A 25,440-nucleotide genomic window follows, 5' to 3' on the forward strand; every position below is an offset into this window, starting at 1 on the left:
TGTGAAGCGTTAAATCGGCACATAATGACGGCAATCGGAAGAGTTATCTTCGTTTATCGCTCGTTGTGAGCGTTATTGCACTTTATTTCGCGACAGGTTGCAGGTTGTTTATTTCGCTGCTCTTCACTCGTGCCATTTTTTTAAGGATTCATTTCGTAGATTGGAATGAAACATTCAAATATTTCAGCAATACTCGCGTGTTACAATCACGGCTCAATGGTTATAACGATTGTGTATTAGTTTGTATTTTTCGCTTACTAAATTGGATGTTCAGAGCAACTGAGTGAGGAAAGCATGTTGCAATTGCATGAGTCATAATTATCATTTTATTATTTCATCCAAACAGTCTAAAAATCCCATGATCATGTTAGCATGATTGCAGCTCAAACAACTCGCAGTTGGTCTTTACCATGGAAATCTCGAAATTTAGATTTTGTCGGTATAATCGACCGGTTGCACGTCGTTACATGTGGCATTCGTTACAGCCTTGTCTTGGATGAAATAACGAAACCATAACGACCGCCAGCTGTTGAATATCGCAAACCGTTAATCATGTGTAACAACGAAGGATTAGCAACGTCGTTACTCATCGTTACCAATCGTTACACGTCGTTCCGATTTAGAGCTATAAACATTTTATTCAATAGATGGCGCTGTTGTACGTTTTCGCTAGAAGGAAAAAAGGGAACCTGGTGTTTGTAGCAAAAAGGAAATATAGAATCGGTCCGCTAGAGGGCGCCCATTCAGAGTTATTGTACAGAACGTTGCTCAAATTTGGCATAGAACGCGAATTCGCCTGCATTTTAACCACCTTTCGCGCCAATCCATAAATCGGCTATGAGCGGTACCACCACATAGACGTATGTGCGATGTCTGTGCATTTGCCAGTAGCGCATGACCTGTTTTGTCAAGTATTAAATTACCATGCACAAAGCTGTTAATATGGAAAAACACATTGCACACATTGCCTCATCCACATCCGCAAACACATCCTTAACACATTGCCATTATCATATAGAAGCGTCCTGTTGAAAGATCATTAGATAGGCTTGCAGCGCATTTCAGAGTGTATTTTTAGCCTGCATTCGGAAAATTGCGTCTTGCTACTACTTAAAACTCCTTGCCATCAGTTGTATTATTAAGATCATTGATCATTACACAAAGGAAAGAAAAAGGATTAGCTGATCTGCACTCTAATCCATGGGTGACATTGTGCGGTACATCTACATCTATCTTCCGGAACGCCAAGGCGCGAAACGTGAGCTGTAAACAAACACCGCAAACCCCGGTTAAACGTCAAATTTCAACGTCAGTTTTTTGGCATTTTCTCGATTATTCTCCCATGCGGTAGACGGTACAGTGTATTATTTGTGCGAATAAAAGCGAATTTCGCGTATTCCCAGCTGCAGATGCAGATTCGACCCAAAATTCGTATCTAAGAAAGTGTCGGTGCGCAATATTTTTTACTCGCTAAAGAAAACCCCCCGTGCGGCTAGAACAAACACTACGGTAGAAACGCACACAAAGCGGTACGAAGACGCAGAGCGTGTGTGTTTTTTTTCTAGAAGGAGTGGTACATTCTCGATTCTTCCTTGCGATCGAGACGTTTCTTTTCCGGCCGGGTACTTCATTCCGCGAATTTCCTTGCAACTAGGCGCGTTTCCGTTCCGTGCTCGTATCGTATCGATTAGTTCAAAAAGGCGTACACACAATGGCCACCAAAGAAGAGAATCTGTCGGAAAGCAAGAAATTGGCACTGAAAGAAAAGGATCTCGGCAATGCGGCATATAAAAAGAAGGACTTCGAAACGGCACTGCAACATTATCGCGCGGCCCTGACGCATGACCCAACGGACATAACATTCCACAACAACATCTCGGCGGTATACTTCGAGCAGAAGCAGTTCCAAAAGTGCATCGAAGAGTGCGAAAAAGCCGTCGAGGTCGGGCGTGAGAACCGAGCGGACTACAAGCTCATCGCGAAGGCGTTCACCCGCACGGGCAATGCGTACCGCAAGCTGGAGGACTACAAATCCGCCAAAACCTACTTCGAGAAGTCCCTGTCGGAGCACCGGACGCCCGAGGTGAAGTCGCTGCTCAGTGACACGGAGAAGAAAATCAAGGAAATGGAAAGACTAGCCTACATCGATCCGGCCAAGGCGGAAGAGGAAAAAGAGCAGGGTAACGAGTATTTCAAGAAGGGCGACTACAGCGCGGCCGTGAAGCACTACTCCGAGGCGATCATGCGTAATCCGGACGATGCCAAACTGTACAGCAACCGGGCGGCCTGCTACACCAAACTGGCCGCGTTCGATTTGGGACTGAAGGATTGCGAGACGTGCTGCCGATTGGACGAGACCTTCATCAAGGGCTGGATTCGCAAGGGCAAGATCCTGCAGGTGATGCAGAAGTCGTCGGAAGCGCTCACTGCCTACCAGAAAGCCTTAGAGATCGACCCGAACAATGCGGAAGCGCTGGAGGGCTACCGGGCGTGCACGATGGCCGTCCATTCCGACCCGAAGGAGGTATGGAAGAAAGCCATGCACGACCCGGAAGTGCAACAGATCCTGAAGGACCCGGCGATGCGCGTCATCTTAGAGCAGATGCAAAACGACCCGAAGGCGGTACAAGAGTGAGTATCTTCTTCCAGCGAGAGCCTGCTGGCGCTTCTTACTAACCTCATTTTTCATTGTGTGTGTGTGTGTGTATCGTTCCAGACATCTCAAAAACCCACAAGTAGCTTCCAAAATTCAGAAACTTCTGGAGTCCGGAATCATTCAAATCTACTGAACGCGCGCGCTCATCTAATGCATGCACCGTGTGGGACATTAGGCAACACGACACACGGAACAGCTCCCTTCTATCTACCAGCAGAAAAATATCCTAGACGTTAAGCGAGCGAGAGAACGAGAAAGAGAGAGCGAGAGAGAGAGGAAAAAAGCGTGAAGGTTAAAAGGTAGTGTTTCTCGGAAGTGAATTGAACACAAAATGCACCGCTTTCCCGGCCCGGCCTGCTTTGCTTTGTCACGGAGCCAGTTGAATGTTTACGAGTTCGTTTGATTTCCCAGCCTAAGGCTCAATATTTATCCTTATCCTCAACTCGCCATTGATCTTTCTGTTGACGCGTAGTGCAAAAAGAAAATGTTTCACGTATGATGATGCTTGGCAGGTCACCACTACCGGAACTCGACCGTACTATCGTAACGCATCCAGAATTGCCTAGGAACAACTGTTAAGAATCCGACTAAGCTAGTGTACGTAAGCATTACTAGTAGTTCAGTAGCCGTAAAACAATATAGGGAGTGCGTGTGAGAGAGTGTGTGTGGCTGAGCAGTAATACGAAAATATTAAGTGATTTAACAAGCGAAGTAACGGAAAATAAAATATTTCTACAACTGAATAACTGCGCCTCATCGCATCGGTCTGGTGTTTTTTTTTATTTCGTCACGTCTTATGGTGGTCCTGCTTTCGTCTTCGTTCGTTCGGATCAGCAGATGCCAAATGCATCACTTTACTTGGTGTTTTAAAATTAGCTTGATGAAAAACAAACCAACTCGATCCACCGATAGTAAGGAAAGAAGCGCACTTGCCCATAGCGGGTATTGCGCATCGAAGCGAAACGTAATGAATTTTCCATAATAGCTGCTAAATATTGTCTTCGACAGAAAAAAGCAATCTTCTAGCTGCTTCTATAGGATGGCAATTATGAACACTTCCTGGGTTTTGTACCACTCCAGCCTTTTTTGAGGAGTTTCCAAATTCAACGGGAATGACAATGCGCTTTATAAAACGCTGCTAGGCGGGGGAAATTCGAATGCAATATGACAAAAATGACGTCGGTCGGTTCACTGTTGTTGGATGATGATGATGAGCGTTCTGCGAGAATTAAAACAGAATAAACCAGTCACTCGTGTCACCTAATAAATATTAAATAGTAGTTTTCTTTATTTACGATCTTTGAAACATAGTTAGCACATAACTGGCTTCCATAAGTAGTATGTATATAAAATTGAATCGCTTGTCTGCTCTCGCGTCCTATCCAAACCCTTTAGTGTGTAGTCAATTGGTATTCGTCGTTCTTCCGTAGGCTGGGAGGCAAACGGTATGATAGTTATTTCATGTTCAATGCTAGAGAAGAACGCTAGAGTATTTTTTTTTTATTTTCAAACTGCTTGTAGTTGATATATAGATTAAAATCTTTCCAGCGATACTGGCGTACAATTTTGTTTCGTATTCACAACAACGTGTTTATCTGTTCCGAGTTGCTTGCATACTTCTTGTCATAAGTGCATTCTGCGTTCGTTTATTTATTCGTATCACCACTTTCGTGCTATATTCAAATTCTACCGTCCGTGGGAACTTTGTAGCGCTACGCTAGCTCAACAAACAACGTTACTGGCTTACTCGTACTGGTGGTCCAGCGTTTAGAAAGCCATCTTTTTCCGTTACATGTACCTCAAAAGCGTAGCACGTCCTTTTGATTTTTGTTCTGAATGTGCGAAAGAATATTTTGCCTGTTTAGCCGAAAGCGTAGCACACTCTCACGGGACGGATTCCGAGTCAAAACGTCCTCCAAAAGGTAAGCAAAACCTAGAAACACGCGCCCCGTGTTCGTTTGAACTTAATAGCGCAAACCCATCTAAAGCCACCCTTGGTCGTGCGGTAGAAAAATCCCACAGAAAATCATCCGAAGCTTCCGCACGCGCGCGCGCGCTCTCTAGAATCGCTGCAAATTAAGGCACAACAGAGCAGGAAGCATAAGCTTTTTATCTGATTACGTTCAGCATTTCCGTATGTTTTAAGCAGTACACAAATTAATGGGACAATTTTGTCCGACGGGTTGGTGCGGGTGCGCGTTCGCATATTAGCACAGATGCGCTGTTAGGCTTTTGATTCAGCTCAATTTTGATTATTTTTAACCGTCCAGATAAAGGTTGCAATGTAATCAAATGCTTCAAGGATCCATTGGTCGTGCGCGAAATGAACGGAAAATACGGACTCGCGTTCATACCTATCGCAATGGATGATGATAGCAAGTTTGTAAGTAATACTCAATTCAGCATCGTATATCTACGGTCTACGCTGTGCTCCGTACAAACAGTCCTACTTTTAGTAATTCGCTCTTAGCCCGTCCCTTGAATTATATATTATTTCTGTGTTTGATTAACTCTCTTTACTATTTATCGATAGAAGGCGAACGTTTCTTGTTAAACCATATTCACATTTGTTTTAGTTTTTTTTATCACTTGCAGAGCTCCCTTACAGATCTTTCATCCGGCGGAATATAGATTAAAATGAGTAATTTGTTCGATTTCTTTAGCATCCATTTTTGCTTTTCACTAACGCAATTACGTGCGAGTCGATATTTTGAACTACAAAGAGAGATAGAACGTTTGTTGTATTTTCAGAAAGATCGATTTATCTTCTTCACTTTGATTTTGGTAAATCTTCGGTAAATCCGGCCTATAGGAAACTTGTTAAAAATGATGCCAATAGCTTCTTCCACATGGCGATCGGTTTAAACGAGTGTCGTTCTCATTAATTGTATGCCACAGTAGGAGCTGGTAATTCCGATTTTCATAGGTACTGCATTTGGTGTTCTCGTGCCGTCGCATGCAGAACTTCTTTGTAGTGATATTCTTGCGCTATGGCGATTAAAAATTCATTTCCATTATTCCTCGTTTTACATCTTTGTTTAATGTAAGGCCACATAAGCGTTTTCATTGACGTTACCCGTGAGCTTTTAGTCACCAGGTGCACTTAAGCATTGAGTGTCGATCTTCGATCGTGGGCCAATTACTTGGTGTATGAATAAACGTTTCACTTCCGCGGCAGTTCAGCGGTATGTCTCAGTGTCGGATTGCCTCGGAAAGCTACGATAACGTTCGTTGCCAGGTTAGCTAATTTCTCCTCACTAAGCACTTTTCTTACGGCATTCGGTAAAAGATTACTCACATTGCAGGAAAATGTAACGCTCGGTTTAAATTCATTAGGAAGAGAGGAAATAATGCTGGATTAAAATGGGTTCTGTTTCGCGTAACATGCCTCCACACTCTATCTACATATGCCATTTAGTTTTTTCTCGGTATGTCCTCCTCCTTCTTCCATTGCTGCATTTTGAGCAACGCTTTGTGGGCTCAATTAGATTTATCAGGGCAGAAAACGTCTTAAAATTTACAACTAATACTTCTGTACTTTATCACGTTCCATGTGTAGAATCTATGCGTCACGAATTGTAAAGTGTAAAAGAGTACACCGCCGTTTGCTTGGTCGTCGGTTTGTACCATACGCCTACAACAACCATATGATTAGTTCATTTTTAAACAGGCAGCCGTTAATTCGCGAAGATGCAGTTCCGGAACTGCTCTCATGGCGTATGCCACGCACTATTCTGCAACGGAGGTTTTAATTTATTGAACGTTTCTCGATTTGATCGGTAGATTGATTTAAAATATTGTTCATTATAGTGTGTATCCTACAAACACGTCTTTTAACAACAACACGACGTAAAATATTCCACATTTTAGGACAGGGCCAGGAAATCGTTCGTGGACGCCCATTTGGTTTGCATGTGGTCCAATTTTGGTGCATATTCGCGTTTTCATTTTCATGTAAAAAACTAAACCGAAAATCTCAGCAGATCTTACACTCCACATGTGTGTAGTACACCAGCATAACTGCGTCGATACAGTGACTAAGAAATGGAAAAAGCCAGCTGGCGTTTTCATCCGCACGGATATCCAATTTTGAATGACGCTCAAAATCGACTCTGCGGAACTACTGAACTCTTCGAGACAAGGCTTGCATCAACATTTGTCTGTGATTTCCACATTCTAGAGCTTGCTTTACTTTCTAGCCCAGTGGTCTCCAAATTTCGGTACTCTCGGTTCGATTCCGATGGCCAGAAACGTGGATTAAGCGCGCACAGTTTGAAACGAACGTTATTTGCTAGTTTAACGTCATCACAAGCGAAAACTATGGCCCTAACTATGCTATTTCTTTTTTATCCAATGCAACTTTTAAGCCAAACAGTATAGAGGAGACTCCCCGTCTAGACGATGCAATGATGCAATGCCTGTGAACTGGAAAATTAAGGATCAACTAGCTTTCTCACTTTTGAGAAAATGAAACCTTGTGTATGCTGCAGTGGTGTTGCTATTTTGTTTGCTTATTTTCCTGGTGCGCATTTACAGACCTGATGTAAGACTTGTTGCCGGTCTACGGATGAAAGCCAAGCTGTGTCTGGTTTCCATTGCTTGCTAACTGCGAACGCTTACTGTCATGGGTTAGTAATGTTTGTGTTATTATGCAAATGATACCTAAGGCTAGATGATTGATAAAATCTAAACGTTGCAAGTGCAGGTTAGTTTGCAAATGAATTACTTTAAATTAAAATGTATATACAACACAGCTACTATGGCCATTAGCATAGTATCTGCTTCTGACGACATTTAACGCCCCCTGCTATCTTTCTCTCTATATTTTCGCTAAATAATCTTCACTCTTTGCATGATTTACTAGATTCTTGTCCTAATCATCTACACACAATGTAAAACAACGAAGCGAATTTAACACACATTCAAACATGTTTCCGTAAAATGTATAATTTACTATCTATACATGAAGCTTATGAAGCTACTCATAAGAAGGGATTATTCGAGTTGCCCGCCGTAGTACCAGCAGCCTGAAAAAGCAAAAAAAAAAAGAGAAAACAAAACAAAAAATTATTTTCAACATTTGCTCTGCTAGAATGACTATATCTCATTGCATACCATGAATGGGTTGCCAAAGTTCCCAAAATGATGCACCGGATTAGACACACCGGGAACGCCGTTCAACAGCGTTGCACTGCCGTTTGTTGTCACATTGAACTGGCCGCCCATCATACCACCGTTCGCTCCGGTTACTCCCGGATATCCATTACCGTTCGGGTGGTAACCTGCCGCAGGAAGATAACTCACACCTCCGTTGGTGACGTTACCGTTGAAGGGATGCGGACTAGCTCCCTGCACAAAACCGCCGCCCTGGTACGGTGACGTAGCATAGAATCCAGTTCCATTCACTGCCACAGAGGCCGTTTGGTGTCGTACATCCGCTGTCGTGCCGTTGATGGCACTGATTGGCCAAGCCATCGATTGTTGTTGCGTTTGCTGTTGCGAATGCTGCTGGAACGGGTTAGCCGTTTTGAACGGGTTTGCCGATGATACTGAATTGGGGGGAAAAAGATGTGATAATTTATTAAAAGATGGACCACGAAATCCTTGACAAGCCTTACCTTGAGTAACTGTGTCGTTTGTGCTGGATGCATTCGCCAAGCCATTAGTCGTTATTGTGTTATTGTTTGCTTCAGCTTGCTGTTCTAGCTTGATCTCTCGAAATTGGTCGTCCAAATCTTTCAATGCTGCGTATCGATCAACGGACGGTGTTGAATTAATTGACGAATTATTGTTCTTGCCATTGATAACGTTGCTTTCTGGATTGTTCCCACCAAACGCCATCGGAAGACCTGTTTGATAGTTTGACGACAACAGAAAGCAGAATAATAATTACCATAGGCTTATGGGAGATACATAATTACATTCTAAAGCATACAGAAATGATGTGATTAATGTGTGATTTAACTGAAACACGCGTAAAGTATAGAACGTAACTTAACGGCTAAAAATATGACGTACGATATCAATTAATCAACCAATAGGTCAGCTATCTAGTTTCGGCAAGCATTGTAATTGCAATAAACCATGAGAGTGGGCTGCAAACTGTAACAAACCGTTATCAACAAAAGACTCATACATGAAACATAGACTTAACAGTGGCACAGTGGTTGGAAAATATAAATAAATGAAAAATTAGCTACGGTTGGCAAAGCTGCTCATGATTCGATATCAAGCAAATCGTGCTGGAGGCACGAGCAAACGAAAGCCAAACAAAAATAAACACCATGCCGATACTTATTGGCATCAGTTACTCAGCTAATTTATCACCCAAACCACTTACTCCATCGGTTTTGATCTGAGCAAAAATTAACATGGCCAGTTGTGTGGTGCTGAGGGCTTAACATCTGCACAGCACTACTCTGCCGGAACTGTTGCTGCTGCCGATGTAGTTGCTGCTGACGTTCATCAGTTGGCCAACAGTTGTTCCCGAACTGTTGCCAAAAATTCCATTGCACGTTGTCGTGATGGGCGTACTCGTTGCCTGCATTATTATTGAAGTGATTTATTCTCGCGGTGTTCCCCACGGTGCTGAAATCCGCCTTCTTCAAGCTACCATTTCCTCCCCATGGCTGGGTGTAATTAAAGTGAGCGTAACCTGCAACGGTGCCATTGCTACCGTCCATGCAGTACTCGTCACTCGGATAACGAGGCTCACCGGTGAAAGTGCCACCAAATCCAAAGCTGGTATGATTCTTTCCGTGCGCATTTTCATCCGGGGACATACATGTATAACCAACGCCATGCACGGACATTGCCGTGGATGCCGAGCCAGATGAGGCTGTGGGAGTGCCAGCGTTGGATTCCGTCGCGTTGCCTAAGACAGTGGTGTTTGAGTAAAAGTTCGCGAATGGATCAGACCCGTTCAGGCTTTGCACACTGGCCGCACTGCTGACGCTGTTAGTAGTGCTACTGTCGATACTGTTGCAACTGAAGTAGGTTTTCATGTTTTCTAATTTTGTGGCATCTAATAAACACGCGATGGCAGCAAGAAGAGGAAGAAAAACAATAAAAATATACACATTCACATGATTTATGACCGGCTATCGCCATATCGTGATTTTCTATCTCTAGTACGAAGAGGTATGAGGAACCTCAAACTACAAATGGTAACGAAGAACCTACTTCAAGGGTGTGTGATAGATGCCTCATGACTGCGTGTGTGTGTGTGTGTGTGTGTGTGTACAACCCAATATTGTACCATATTTCACATTTCCGCCAAGCTTAAATGCATTCGTCTACACAACCTATAAATGGCAGGCGCCGAAAACTCTCTCCCGGATCTGCTACACTGTGGGCTAACTTTAACATGGCTTAATAGTTTTACCTGCTGAATTGAAGATCGGATTGTGGTCGAAATCTGCGAAATTTTCCATCTCCCTATTGGATGCCTTCCCGTTAGTTCCGTTGTGCTGTGCATAAAACCCGTTCTCACTACTAGTGCCATTGTTGCCATTCTTAAGACTGCTCGTGCTACCGTAATGGCTTCCCCCGTTGCTGACGTTGTTGACGATGGTTGCGCTGCCAAAGTCGGCCACAAAGTCGGCATCTGGTGTAAACTTATTGGCATTAATGTCGCCACTGCTTCCCGTTAGACTGCCAGCTGTACTGCGATTGCTCAGCAAACCGTTCTTCTGGTTGCGCTCGTACGTCGGTGGCAACCCATTGGACGGATGCTTGATCTTAATGCCATTCTTTCGCTGAAGCACGTGGTTTTTCTGCGGTGTCGGGGGCAGAATTTTGGGCGGATCCGAACCGAAAAAGCCACTATCGTCCGGTGTAAACTGCTGTTGAAATTGGGTCCCAACACCCGACGCACTGGTCAACGATGACGTCGATGAGTTGACATTGTTCAGTCCGTTACACGAGCCGGAATTGGTTCGATTTAATCGTAGCGTGGCCGGAGGCGTCAGCGTAGGCGTTTTAAGAGGAACTGAACTTTCATTGGCATTCTTATTGCTTCCACCCGAGAGTGACGTCAGCGAGCTCGACGTGTTGGTGGGCAACGACTTCAGTGGACTAGCTGGCTCCAAATAGTATCTGCAAGGGAACATTCACACCAAACCAATTGAATACCGAAGGACGTTAGATAACATATCCTAATCTAATCGATTAGCTGCATCGTGTATCGATCGTGCTGCATGTGGAAATTAAATATATCGGACCCGTACCTTTTTCTTTCGTATTTGTCTATCATAAAATCACGATGTTCCTGCTTGATCGCACGCTTCGGATCCCAAAGGCCCAACCAAGTGCGACTGCAGTTGTCGTTGCCGTTCTGTTTCAGGAATTCGATTTCGTCTTGGGTGAACGTGGCCATAGATATCGATTTCACACGGTGCGGTGGCGTAATTCCTCTTCTGCAAGCAAAAAGCAAAGTGAACAGAAAAAAATAATTATTACTACAGATCGAGAGTGCTGAGGAGGAGATACAAATTCTGTTGAGTTGGCCGAATAGTTAAAGTTTTTTTTACATCGGCGATAATTTTTAATATTATATATAAATCTGATAAAATTGAAGAACAGATAATTTGGCACCATTGTGATAACATCAAATTATAAAGAAACAAGCGATCAATCAGTAACCAGCAAACAAATCTGGGGATGTGATGTACTCCCTCAGTTATTAGCATATTGCATATTTATCCTGCGCTCAACAAGTCTAGACAGAGAGCTTGAGGAATTATATTTAATCACACTTCTCACGTACCCCACTCATGAAATGCCCTTGACCGATTTGTATGGGATTTGTTTGAAACGGTACTGCGCATTAATCTCATCTTAAATCTACTGATAGCAGCAGCAAGGAATTCCCGTCAAAACGATCATCTCCTGTGGCTATAGCGCGGCGGATTAGAAATTGTTGTCGGTTCGCAATACGAAACAAAACTACTCCGGTAATCGGGCCGATTTCACTGATTAGTGTGTACTGTTTATAAAAGTTACAGACGCAATAAAAAATGCATATTTCAAAGCAGCCGCAAACACGATTTACTCTCTTACAGGAACAATAACGAGGAAGTCTACATGGTTTAAACAATTTCATTAAGACGTAAATTAATCAGATAACATTGATAATCGGCATGATATCATGTCAGATACGTATGTAAACATGAAACAGATTGTCGAAAAAAGACAAATACAATTGAGAATTGGTAATGCAATGAAATTGCGAATAACAGTTTTGGTAGAGAGGGTGCTCTTTAAAAGAGTTTCAGCACATAATTTTACTTTAAGAAACATGAACAAGCACGCTAGTATATTAACACCAGCATTTAACTAGTCTGCTAAATGATTGACCGTAGCATCCACCAATAAAATGGTTCAATTGACAAACTTTTGGAATGGCTCACAAACAAAAGAACCCCACTGAATAGATGGAATAAATTCCACTTCTCTAGTTACGAAATGAACTGGTTGGAAAAACGTGATTTGTTTTCGTTTATTGTCGCTCCTCCAGGGAACAGTAACTTGGATTGAGTTTAATCTGCGCTACATCAGCTGTACGGAGGTACCCTAGTTAAATGTCAACCGTTATAGGTCTCACGGTAAACCATCCCTCTTAACACGGGTCCGTGGTGAATGCAGACAGGCAAATCAAACTAGAATGGAATGCTGGCGTGTCGATGAGTAGAATTGCTTTATGAATGAATGATGAGAAGCCTTCCTGACACGATACAAGCAGCAGTTAGCGATTGCTGTTGATCTGTCTAGCACACGAGAGAATACTACAGAAATTAGTATGCATAGGGAGGACTGCACGGTTCTCACAGCATTCCTGCTAGTAAAAGCGAACACAACACCTGGGAGAAGCAATGAGCGAGCCAAGTAGTGTGAAATTTAGATTGTACTCACGAGATGCATCAACATTTTGCAACACATTCCGATCTTATCAGTCACTGGTTTGAGCGATAACATCGCTCGGCTATATTTAGTAACATTAGTAACGGTGGCAATAAAACGTCGTTCAATGGACGAATACAGATTTTAGCATTCGATGCTACTTTTAAAAGCATAAACAGCGGAAAAAATAAACCACTCCCTTAGGAGTGACACGCATATAATCACTGCAAAGCAGAATCAAGAGCCAAGAAAAAAAATGGTGTATTAACTAGAAACGGTCGCGCGCAGTAAAACTAAACTAGTAGACGGGATCAATAATCTTGCTTTATTTCTCTATCACGGCACAGCCGCGTATCACGACTTTTGCGTCGTAATTACTTAAAACGTTATATCGAGCGCTTGATTTCACCGCAAACAGCACGGCAGGCACACGAACGGCAAAACTACGTCAGACGCGCTGCTGTCTGACGCCCAATAAATTATCAGCTAAGCGGTTGGAGTCCTGTTTGGTAGGATACTTTTTGATCATATAATAATGCTACCGCACCCATTACTTCCGCAACGTGGGGTCAGTTTTCTAATTCGAAACTGGTCGTTTCGATGCTACTAGAGGGCATCATAGAAGACAGCACGGTTGCGCGTATCAACAATGAAAGGGCGGCAGTCGTGCTAAATCTAAAAACGATCCCATAACCTGCACACCTTTTACCGACGCGAACGTCAGCCGTTTAGTGTGCAATGGCGGGTGGCAATAAGGGAGCTATTTTTAAATTTTTGTTTACAGCCGTGTCACATTTCGTCCAGAGAGATCAGCAGCTAGGTCGATGGAGATCGTTCGCGTATAAGCGAATCCAACGGAATTTATACACCTCATCATACTACCACCAGGCCATAATGGGTGTGGAAATGTAACGAGATACTTTTAATATTTAATCTCTTCATTACAGAAGCACTCAGCACCCATAGATTATACGCAGAAATAATTCGACACATTGTACACGACGGCGTCATTTCACGTTTGAAAACAACACGAATCACAGAAATCCATCAGATCAGCGGCGTCAACATCAGCTCTTTCTTAAGCATCCACGGTAGTATGGTCGAATGCCAGCGCTTCCGAACCCCACACACAGAGCAAAAGGCCGTATTTTTATGGCTGCCTGCAGCGTCGGTACTGCACACTAGAGTGCTTGTGTGATTTTCTCTCCGGATCGGTTTTGGCGGTCGTCTCCAAGCGGAACACACGCGGATGTCGCGACACGGTCTGTGGGACGCTTTGACGCCTTCTTGCGAAAGACAAAGCATTGTCCATGACAGAGATCGTGTCTCCTCGCGTACTCGAGTGCATCCCAACCATCAAGGAAAACATAGCAGAAACCCGCCTTTAGACGGAGAAAACCCCCAAAAGCTCCGTCTCTCTAGACCAGTGACGATCGGGGAAATCATCGGTACACGATGGCCTGGCCTGGTCTGGCCGGCTAAAAAAGCGAAATGGCGCATTCACGCCACAATACAACGCAACTTATAGGCCCCGAATGATTTGAATTCAAATCGAGCCACCATCTCCACACAAGGCATTGTGAGTCCCATCCCTATCCAACGAGCCACGAGGTATGACTCATTTTGCTTCTCCTTGGCCTGGCCAGTGTCTATACGCCCTCCTGCCGCCGTAAAGCGGCAATGCTGGTGCCAGCGTTTATGCCAATGTGGAAAACTTTTACTTTTGCAGACCGTTTCTCCGTTTTGGTGCATTCAACACACCGCAAAAGCAAGAAGAAATAAATAAGCTAAGCGTACACACGACGCCACACGGGATGGATATCGTCGCTGTTGTTTTTTTTTCTTTCCTTTTCATCGTTAACCTCTATACCACTTTCCACTAGCAATGCAAACGAAATGTCTCGCGGCTTCAATGCGTTGCATTTCAACGCTACCGTGTTTGTATTTCACACCATTTCTACGGCATTTACTTTCATTGTTTTCTCGTATGAGTTATGTCTGCTACAAACGAACAGACGAGGACATGGTGCATTTTTGCTAAATGTACGCCATTGACTGCTGACTGCGAAGGTATTCTAATACCCTTTGGGCTGTGATTTTGTTACAAAACTGTGTAAAGTGTATGAGAGAATATGATAAAAGAATGGCTAAAACTATTGACGTGCTTAATTAAAAAAAAAATGACCACCTAAGGCTTCCGATATAATAGCACACTGTTCAAAATCAAGCCTATTGCCATCCAGTAAATCCCGCCGCACGCATCACGGACGACGTGGTTTTTTTCCGACCATTTAATGGCTCAGGATCATTATTCCTAGTCAGAGGAGTGCCGCCGATACGGGCCGGTAATAACAATGTATGGTTTTACTCTTTTCAAACCAGCCTACACCTGCCTATGATCGCAGAAGAATTGAACACGATAATTACCCCCGCGAATGCTTAACAAACGCGACGAAGTTCCCTTCTAACCTTGGATGGTGGTGGCCGCTCAACGCTAGTTAAACACAGTTTAGAGCCGACCGCACGGTACTTAGTTGTTGCTGTTATTTTTGTTGGTATTCCTCCCATCTCTCCCCGTTGGTAGCAGTTGTCATTTCAACCGAAGCGGAAAATTTACCTTCGTAGTCAACGTACGATTCAATTCACCGTGAAAGCATCCTTCGGGCAGAAGTTGAGTGACTTTGACCGTTCAAACTTGCCAGGTGCCATTGTGTGGTTTCTTACTGGTCTCATTCATTCTGTGTCTGTGGTGGAACCGGAAACTGAAGCGGAGAAGTTCACAAAAAAATGAACGAGCTTTGGAAAGACGTTAACCTGCTGCGTGTTCACAACACTCATGTAGACAAATGCAATTACTTTATGATTTCAAAATAGCTTTATGTCTAATAGGACATAAAACAAGAAAAGAATATATCGAGTCAATGTTTCCAGTTCCGACTGTTTGCTTACACAGCCCCCTTCTTCTTTCCATTGCATGCCGCAGCAAGTTAAACGTCGAAATTCGCCGCAATTGACTGGAGTTCTGATATGTCTACTACTCGGCGAAACCTGTGGTTGGGGTTTTCTTTCTTATCAGGCATTTGCGGACTTTATTTGCCGATTCGTTCGAATTTCAAGATACGAAAGAACGTGCAAGACAGCTTGTAGCTGATAATCGTATGCGTTAAAAGCGAACACAATTGCCGTCAACTTCCGGGAACATAAAATCCAAGACACCAGTGCAAGATAAAAATAAAGCAAACACATCGCAAACCATTGATAAATGATCCAGCTGTTGCCGGCTTGTTGCACGCGTTAATACGAACTAGCTTCTATTTGCGCGCTCTATTCGAAAGGAGGGGTGGAATATAGTTACTCTGTTTGCCATCGTTTAACACATCGACTCTTTAAAGTGGATGCATAAAAATGCAGATTAAATGTAGACCCAATGGCAGACGCGACGAGATCCATCCAACGTCTGCCCACGTCTAGGCGGTATTAACACTGTTGTAAATCGTGTACTACAAAAATGAACTAGCACGAACCAAAGCAAAACGATCACCGCTATGGAAATGCCGGCGTTGATTTACGTTCAGCTAACAGGTGCCCATGGTTAACGCTTTAAAGCTCGCCATCCAACAGCCTACGAGGGCCTATGGCATTGCTGCCTTGAGGAAGAAGGAAAAAAAGCACCAACACCCGCGCGCAATCATCTGTAACAGCTGTAGGGGGTACGGCATTACTGCATCAGATAGTACTGCAGCACGAATCAAACCTTTTTGATTGATTCATCACACGCAAAGTTGCGAAGGTGACGGAAACGCTGGTTAACAGGTGAAGTTCAGCTATTCTACTACCTCAGGCATTACTGCTCGACGAGACTTGTTTTACCGAAGCTTGGAATGGATGTTTTGCTTCGAAAGGTGATGGTAATCTTTTTAATCGGATGAAAACTTTAACAACTTGCCATCAATAGCCGTCGAGCTGCTTCAACTTAACACCGACCGGCATATGAAGGTGTTGTCCAATTTAAAACAATTATCAACATCGGGACAAAGACACACATTTGTTTTAATTGGCGTACAGTAGATAGAGCATATACTAATATTATTCATCCTAGTTAAAAGAAAATAACAAGATGCTTTTGTTAAGTATACAACCCGACTCCATCTAAAGAAAAGATTTTAAGAATAATATCCCAATGAAAAACAAACGATTATCTGTCGATTATTATCGGCAACAGCCTACAATCTTTTTGCAAAAGCAGTTGTTTAAAAATTTTGATGAAAAATACATAAATAAAATATAAAGAAATGAAATGAAAGAATGAATTTATAAATGAATGACATATGAGAAAAATAAAAATAAAGTAAATTAAAAAATATATCAATAAAAAATGTATATTTCTGCCATGAAAAAAAAAAACAAATTAGTTGGACGTTTTCAATAGAAACTATTTTTCTAGATTCGATGGACATATGACAATTGTAAATAAATAAAATAAATAAATTTTAATGTACTAACAAGCCTAGCTTCATTGTAAAAAAAAAACAACCATGAAACAAACCAAACAAAAAATAGCAAAAAACCAAACTGTCGAATTTTACCTACTACTGATTTGTAATTGTTCTAATATAATGTATAATGTATATATAATCAAACTATGAATTATTATTACATAAATCTTTTTTGCTACAATCTTCCGATGGTTCTTGAACAGCAAAATAAATTGATCTTTGCCATGTTTCACGGGCTTTGACTCACACATTCACTCTTGTGTACCACGTTTCTATGTGCCTGAGTGCCACATACCGGCGGTCAGCTGCACGATGCAGAAACCTATCCTTCCGTCCCTACAGAAGAAGGTAGACTCAATCAATACCGACACCCGTCCCCCTGTCTGATCGGATGAAGACAAAAAGGAGAGAGAAGCACGACATGTGCCAGGCGAAATACGTCGACACTCCGTCGAGTCTGTTCGAAGATCTGTGCGCCTGTTACATCGGCACCATCATCAAACGATGCCGACACCTTCTGAGCATCACATGTTTGCGTTAGATTTTCGATTCATTTTAATGCGATAATAATTGTTTGGCATGGACGCCTGAAGCGATATAGCGGGTTTGAATGGAGCGAAGGAAATTTGCGGGGTTTTGCGGGCGCACTAAAAGTAGACCACTGGGAATGATCGGTATGCGGAGGAATGGGTGCTAAAGGACAAGCCAAGAGCAACGATCCCGCAGACTAGGAAGAAATACAGTTGAGGGTTTTCCCTGTTCGTAATAATCTGGTCTTCTTCATTTTGTATATGTATCCGTTAATTCTGCTTTTATTTTTTTTTGTAGCTATATTTTGGTAGTTGTTATCCCATTTCAGGTGACGTGAATGAAATCGTGATTTTCCATTGTGGAAAGCATCCGTTCCCGGAAGCATGAAGTTTTGCAAACAAACACTTTAACCACGAATACAATCGTCGCAGTACCGTAAATGAAATACGGATTCGTATAGTTGACGCAAGATAATTCGCATTGTGCTCTTCTGCATGTGAAGAATACTCAGCGACAGTATCACGGAGCAAAATATGCATCAGTATTAGGATTAGTCTTTATGGTGGTTCACATCATAAAATAGACCACAGCCAAACGAAAAAAATACGTGGTTAATGTTGAACTAGCGCACTGCTGTAGGTTGGTGCACAAAAGGTACGTCACAGCTCGCTTTCTCAAAGCGCTTTCACAAGCCTCGACAATGATTTGGCATGCAAATTAGATAGTTAATTTCCTACCCGAAGGGCAAACCTTTCTTTGCATCCACCCTATTACCATTGACGGATGATGAAGCGTACTCTTTCGTTTTAAAATGCCTCCTCGTAGTTGTTCTGAATCGTTTTCTTTATTGTTTTCGTTGCATTTTGCTTGCCAGAGATACTTCCAGCATTCAGTAGCTTGCTTGCATAGAACAGGAAATTTGAAAATAGGCCATGGGGACACCTTCCCTCTGCTTTCCGCCTTTCATTAGGCTTCGAATAATGCTCATGTATATCAGTAACATACCTCAACAGAAGCCAACTGGGCGTAAATGAAACTGGACATTTCTTAGGCTTCGCGCCATTGTGCTGATACTTTCATTCATGCAAGTTGTTCAGTTGTTGTGCTTCGTAATGAAAAAGATCTCATGACTCAACACATCAACATTGTCGCCAATTTGGACTGTCGACTGAAGATTTGCACACAGTCCTAACCATAGCCGGCATTACATTAGCAAGAGACAGTGTAAACCGTGTTACTATGGGTTCTTTAAAGATAAAACCCCCAACTTTCCATGAAACGCTGATCTCTCCGAACGTTAACTTTTGGTCAACATTTATAAGAAGCGTTAACACATGAGTTTCAAATTGGACTTGCATACATATTTGATATGTTTTGCTCGCTATATTGCGTTTACACGGGATGAGTTCACGGCACGAAGAGGCGAGAAACTAAAAAAAATAACATGCAGCGGCGATTTTGATGTTTAAAGCAATCAATAAAGCAAAAAAAAATAGAATTGTATTGGAAATCTATATCGAAGTGTATTGTATTGTAAAATTATCAACCTTAATTAGACAAAATCATAAAATGAAAAGAAACCAGAGGGAACTCTGGTCGGCCGCGTCAAGAAGTAGTTTGTATCAAATTCGTTTCATTTCATGTATCATTTACGATGAAAGCAAAACCCCACATAGCGGAAGCCATGGCCGTTCGGCGAGTTTAGCGCAACCGAGTTGAGGTTTCTGTTATGCGGAACGCGAAAAAGGAAAGTAAAACCTATGTGTATAACATTCATTGACCGGTTTGTCGGCCAAGCATCTCTTTTTACCCGATTCACGCAAATCATGTTCAACTGGAGCGATCGGGCGGAGAGATGGAGGAAAAAAGGAAGTTCGTGGAAAGATGAGGAGAAATTTTTATAATTCGATACCGGCAGCGTGGCTAATCTCCAAAGAGTTCAGCATAATAATCACGACCGTCGTGTGCTGTGTGGTCAATTCCGAGCGCCATGAAGAACATGCCTAGCAATTAAACGTTGATTGGCTGGGGCTCTTTTGTTCCGAATTTTACCTGTTAAAATTATGATATGAAAAACATCTGGAACTTGTCTCACCTAAAACCGATCGAAATCGCTCCATCACTTTTCATTTGCGACATGTTTCAAACCCTCATCGGGTGAATTGATAATACGGATATCTATATTTGTAGCGATAGAGATGCAACTTTTTTTAACATAATCGTTGCTTATGGCGAATTGCCAACACCCAACGTATCAAGAAAGAAACAACAAAATACAAGCCGCCCGCTTTGTGGGCATATATATGCGGGTTTTAGGTGGGAAAAGAGCCAAAGCGAATAGCGATCTCAGTTGTTGTCAATCGATAATATAATCGACCTTTGTTATACCGCTTCAACAACGTACTCATACTCATACCTTACCCATCTTTCTGACTGTTTCTCCATCTTGCTTTTTTGTCGATGTATAAATATTTTTTTTAAATTTTAAACACCAAACCACTATTTGCCTACCACTTCAAAATGAACTTCGCAAGCTACCATATGCCGTTGGCTCATCGTGAACCTTTTCGGGCTGGTATTTTGCACAACGAAACTACGACCGTGCACCATCATGTCAATCAAACTAATGGAAGTTCCGCTTCCCACCTACGACGGTTGGGTGTTGGGTGTCTACCGCGCCCTACATTTTCGCCACGTGCTCAACAACCACCGACGCCCGTGCGTCCCAATGATTCCATCGGCATTTTATCGGCAAACGATCGAAACGAACAGCGCAACGAATTGGCAGCTGTTATGGTCGATGGAACTGCCAACAACAAAAATTCGGCCAATAAAGATTTGTGGGGCGATCATAAGAAATACGAGCCAAACAAATCAACTACACACATCCTTTTTCTCGCAACGAATCCGTGATGTCGGTGTTACATAATTCCACGAAAAGGCTGTTGCTTAACTTTCCTTCTAGCAGCTACCGTATATTTTGTATACACAGCCGAAAAACTATTTGTTTCTCAGAATCAACTATTTATTTACAATATGCATTCTGAGGCGCACATTGATGCCGTTGTATGATAGAAGAAATCGTAAGGCAAACATGTTACGTGTAACACAAAACAAACGTAACGTATAGTCGGCATATGAAATATTTTACTGTATTTACGTAGCCATAATCTCTTGATAACGAATGGACTGCTAAATTTTAAAGCGCATTTGGTGGACCCCACATTTTCATACCTGTATTGGGCAGAACTTTGGAACAAAAAATTAGAGAGCATACTCATCTGGGCCATGGATCTGGCAGATGGGTTTTGCTGACGTGCGTAAATGAGCTAAGATATACAACGATATAGTATAGATCATGTAACGCTAGTACCAAACACACATGCTGTGTGTCCAAGTTATCAAAAAATCAAGCTACACGATCACTAAATATACGGCATTGAGGGAACTGCTATGTGCTGGTGCAACAGATGAGTCATAGGGAGTTTTGAAGGTGATTACGATTACGAATGCGAACGAACACTTCAAGGTCTGAGGGAGCCTGCTTCCGCAGAAGGGAGTAGTAGGTTGTTCGTTTTCTTTTGGTGTTTATGTGTTTTTCGCCATGAGAAACAATTTGCCAAAAAAGATTCCAATAAAATGCACACCTCTCATCATGGAATCGCACACACCGTTTTTGGGGGTGAAAAAGCGACAAGCATAAAGGGTTATCCTATTCTCCCATTCTACCAGGGAATGAGTCAACGAAGGCGTCATCGAATCAGCACAATATGCAAGCATCAAAAGCGATATCGCGCGCATTTAGCAACGCGACAGGCTGCACTAGGCCTACTACCAAGCAGCAAGCGCGCCGAGAGAGCTTGGAATTTCATAAATGGAAACCAAAAACCGGTTTTGCCGATGTCGGACCGAATCACGAGCAGTTTCAGGCGTAGCAAATCAGACACAAAAACGCAACTGGAATGCGCGCATAGCAATGACGAGGAGTGAAGAAGCACCAGCAGCACCACCAAAAGCTGGTAGCCTCGACGTCCAGTCGGAGTTTCTTTTTTTCCGTTTGTTTGTTTCAGATTGCTCATGATCGATGAGAAGGGTTTCACTCACTTGTAACAGAATGCCGGGCACCGAGAACACAACGGAGTTTGTTTTGATTGCTTGCGATCTTACTTGCTGACCTAAGCAAACGCCAATGGAGCTGGAAATGAAAGCAAAGTAGCAGAGCAGCACACATTTTCGTTTCCTCTGTAACTGTAAACACAAGTTGCGGAACCCGCAACTTGCGAAACATTGCGCCGTAATCAAGATGAATAAAAAACAAATTCTACCACTGCGAAAGCGACCCACTGTGAACGAGATGAGCCATCCAAAGACACAGATTAGCGCCAACAAAGGGTGCACATTTTCTAACTAATTTATAACAGTGCAAAAGCTTAATGGTGCCAATGGTACACTGGTGAAAAATAGAACACTCAAAAGGGGCATTTGTTTACTGCCGTTGGCCATCGTAATTACATATACAATGTTCTACTTTACCGAGGGTACTTGCAAATCCAAATAATTGCGCAACAAATCAGAAATGCATTCTATTGCCACGGCCATAATGCAAAGCTAGCATCATGGTCAAAGGAACCCCGTTTCGCACGGCATTAATCTACAAACGGTAACGGTTAACTACATGTCGTTGTGTGTGGTGATTGTTAACGGTGCAACGCACTTAATGCAATGCGCGATCATCGAAAAATCGAAGAAACATCTCTAGCCGTATAATTCAGGTGTCAGACTTTACCATATTCAGATGGTAACTTCATACCACATACAACCCTCTAACCACCAGAAGAAAGGTGTACCTGTCCTGTCCTGTAGGTACCGTGGCTCTTCCGATCTCTTCGCGTGCCAACCCATTGGGCCCATATGACACCATTGGACATCCCAAACGGCCATCCTTTCTACCTGTGAACGATTTCAGCCACTTCGTTCGCACGATGCAGTTATTTGCACTCGTTTTGAACCAGAAATGCAGGTTTTAAGCCACCCAATCAACACTAACCACTTCCAGGCGGAGCAAAATGAACGTGAGGATCACATCAAGCACGAGACGATGGCAAAGGCCAGCGATGGCGAGCAGCAGTTCCGTGACATCAGCACCGAGAGTCCAGTTCAAACCAAACAAGTGAAGTGGGAAAAATATGTCGATGTATTGCCGCGTTCCAGCATCACGGACGGGGAGGACACACGGTGTCGGAAACGTGCCATTGAGCCCAGAAATCACCCTCCGGAAGGGACGGATCGAAGTGTGCAAGCGAGACACAGCTTGCTCAACCAAACCAAACCGGGGCACAAAGGAGACGGAATGTCGGCGCGAAGCGTTGATGACTAAACGACGTGAAGAGCCTTCACAAACGGAATTGATGTCGTCTCGGACGTCCGTCGACGTCGGCGCGTCGTTGTTTTAGCGGCTTCATGTGTGTGCATCGCACTGTAACGAATTGACAATTACGGGCGAACGACCTCCGACATAATCTTTTCTCCATTCGCAGGAATGCGCCGTAATCATGATGGGGTCCCCGCTACAAACATAGACATGGGCAAGCCAAGTGGAAATAGCTCGATCTTCGGTCCGTGGTATATATCGTCGTTTGAAGCGGGGAGGACCGTCACGGCAATGCTTAAATAGTCCTACCCCCTAGATGGTGATTTCCGGAGGCCTTATCCAAAGCTGGCTATTGCGAAAAGCTACACGACTTTCGAGAAACAATCCCCTATTCGTCCACAAATTCGAAGGGCGCTCATACACAACGAACACAGAAAAAAAGGAAAAGATAATACTATTACAATAAATATTTAAAATCTAATACAACATTGGCAATGTGCAATCACTCCCTACAAATGCGATAGATGCCATCCGATTAAAATATAAGTCAGCCATGCTAACTATTAAAATAAAAATAGCCTACAGTTAAATATGTATAAGCTGTATATTTGACAGAAATAAAATCTCAGATATATTTACATATACACATCTCTTCTCAGAAAAAGCTGTTCAATAAGCATTAAGGCTGTTTTTGAAAGAACTTATCTCTTTTTTGTAGTCATCAAAGGAATGATCATCTTATTATTTCTGGAAAAACCATTTGTTTTGTATGAAATGTAAAGGCTGTCTAACCGCATGCGATGCTATAACGTATTCCCATCTCATTGCACTATCAATCGCTCCAACGTATCAAGGTTAAGTCAATGTATAAAACTAATAATACCCCCAAAGCCGTCTATAACGGTTCCTTTTCTTTGAATCTTTGCAACACTTGTATCGCGGCACTCGCCACGTCACGATTCATATTCAGAAAAAAGAAAGGATCATCAGATCAACGCATTAGTTACTTATCTAACGCACGTTTCGGCTGTAACTTGCTTTTCTAAGCTACGCACGTCGGATAGTTGTGATGGCCGCAGTTCCTAACAGCCCGGATGGAAACGCAAGAACAAATAAATGTTTGTCTTCTGCTCTTTTTAGAATCGTTATCTTCAGCGGCATCTTGGCGGCTGCAATTATTACGAGCCATCGTACAAAGCAATGTCTCGTTAGTTTCTGAAGCTTCATAAAGAACTCATTTCGCGATAAGGAGCGCTGGTAAAACCCAGCCACAGCCACGAGTATAGGGTTCGTACTTCCCGCCTTTTGTGAATGTGACGCATTTGCTGCGCAAGAACGTGTCTAATCGTCTGTTTCGGGTAAAACAAGTCAAAGTGATGACACAGGCGTAAATCAAATTACTGGCCAGCGGTAATTTACTGGAAATGAGAAGTGTGCCGGCTGGCGAATACTCACAGTATTCCGGAGCAGCTGGTGCATACGAAGGAACCGATGGTCATGTTGATGTAGGTTGGCCCTTTCTGGCCACAATCGAAGCATTCTTTGTTTCCACCAACGCCAACCAGCTCCCGCAACGTTTTCAGTATTTTGTCATCGAGTTTCTTCCGCACCAGGGCCATCGTTGGTTTGCTTTTCTCTCGGTTAACGCTGGCTGCGCCTTTTATTTGTGTTTACTGCTGTGGAATAAAGCTCCGTCGCGTTCCTCTCACTACTCGGCCTATCGCTCGCAGCAGTGACTTGACCACTTCCGGCTGATGGGGAAGATGATGATAGCGGCCTGATTTCACCTCCGCCTTTTGCTAAGGGGGATGGAGTGTATTTTTTCCCCTCTAACAGAGCTCACCGAGAGGACGCTTAGCACACGGAAACCAATTCCAATATATTCCAATAAATATATGTGTATGTATACTTCTTTTTTTTCTCTCTGGCACAAACGATGATCACTTGGGACCGCTTAGAAACACTGCATTTATGTATGCGCTTTTATCACACTATCGCTTCAGGCTTCTAGGCTTGCTATGGCATACAAACCAGCGCATATAACATAACAGAGAATGAACGCAAAATTTTATCACACGCTCCTATTGATTCTACTCGGAATTTTGCACTTTGGTCACGGACGGCCACAGGGTGCTATCTTTCAGGGCAACAACGAAAACTTCTTCCACTCCACGATGGTGGCTTTCTCTTTTTTCACCCTGCACTGCACTGCACTAAGGTCGGTCCAACAAACAGCAGCACTCAGCAGCAGGTCGAGGGAAAACTCTTCATCCGCTGCACCACCTTTGAATTTTGCCACTTGACAGCTCGAACCGAACAACACCGAGCCGAACGCACTGAAAGTGAAGCGAACGAACGAACGAGTGAGTGAAGCAAAATACACCGAGACTCAACGCACACGTTGTTGCATCCACACTCGCGGTTACGCACACCAACGAAGCTACGCATAAAAATCCTGCCAGAGAGAAAGAGAAATGACGAACATA

General features: G+C 43.0%; 2 protein-coding genes across 2 annotated transcripts; one reads left to right on the forward strand and one right to left on the reverse strand.

The window, feature by feature from the left end:
- The first annotated feature begins 1,359 nt into the window (after positions 1–1,359).
- Positions 1,360–3,457, forward strand: LOC128726881 (stress-induced-phosphoprotein 1). The gene is made up of 2 exons (XM_053820724.1): positions 1,360–2,631; positions 2,717–3,457. Exons 1-2 carry the CDS (start codon positions 1,712–1,714, stop codon positions 2,787–2,789), a joined length of 993 nt encoding a protein of 330 aa, XP_053676699.1. The 5' UTR covers positions 1,360–1,711; the 3' UTR covers positions 2,790–3,457.
- Positions 3,458–7,591: 4,134 nt separating this feature from the next.
- Positions 7,592–24,573, reverse strand: LOC128725198 (arf-GAP domain and FG repeat-containing protein 1). The gene is made up of 7 exons (XM_053818922.1): positions 24,410–24,573; positions 10,885–11,073; positions 10,041–10,753; positions 8,997–9,665; positions 8,275–8,505; positions 7,772–8,205; positions 7,592–7,683 (listed from the first exon to the last, which is right to left on the reverse strand). Exons 1-7 carry the CDS (start codon positions 24,571–24,573, stop codon positions 7,639–7,641), a joined length of 2,445 nt encoding a protein of 814 aa, XP_053674897.1. The 3' UTR covers positions 7,592–7,638.
- Positions 24,574–25,440: the final 867 nt, after the last annotated feature.

Source organism: Anopheles nili, chromosome 3, assembly GCF_943737925.1.
Source record: "Anopheles nili chromosome 3, idAnoNiliSN_F5_01, whole genome shotgun sequence".
Taxonomy (NCBI): Eukaryota; Metazoa; Arthropoda; class Insecta; order Diptera; family Culicidae; genus Anopheles; species Anopheles nili.

Bases quoted from the DNA above. Each gene is read 5' to 3' on its own strand.
- LOC128726881 (XM_053820724.1), top strand. From the start codon at position 1,712: ATGGCCACCAAAGAAGAGAATCTGTCGGAAAGCAAGAAATTGGCACTG. The intron at 2,632-2,716 runs GTGAGTATCTTC...GTATCGTTCCAG, and splicing joins GACCCGAAGGCGGTACAAGA to ACATCTCAAAAACCCACAAG.
- LOC128725198 (XM_053818922.1), bottom strand. From the start codon at position 24,573: ATGGCCCTGGTGCGGAAGAAACTCGATGACAAAATACTGAAAACGTTG. The intron at 8,206-8,274 runs GTAAGGCTTGTC...CCCCCAATTCAG, and splicing joins AAACGACACAGTTACTCAAG to TATCATCGGCAAACCCGTTC. The intron at 7,684-7,771 runs GTATGCAATGAG...TTGCTTTTTCAG, and splicing joins ACTTTGGCAACCCATTCATG to GCTGCTGGTACTACGGCGGG.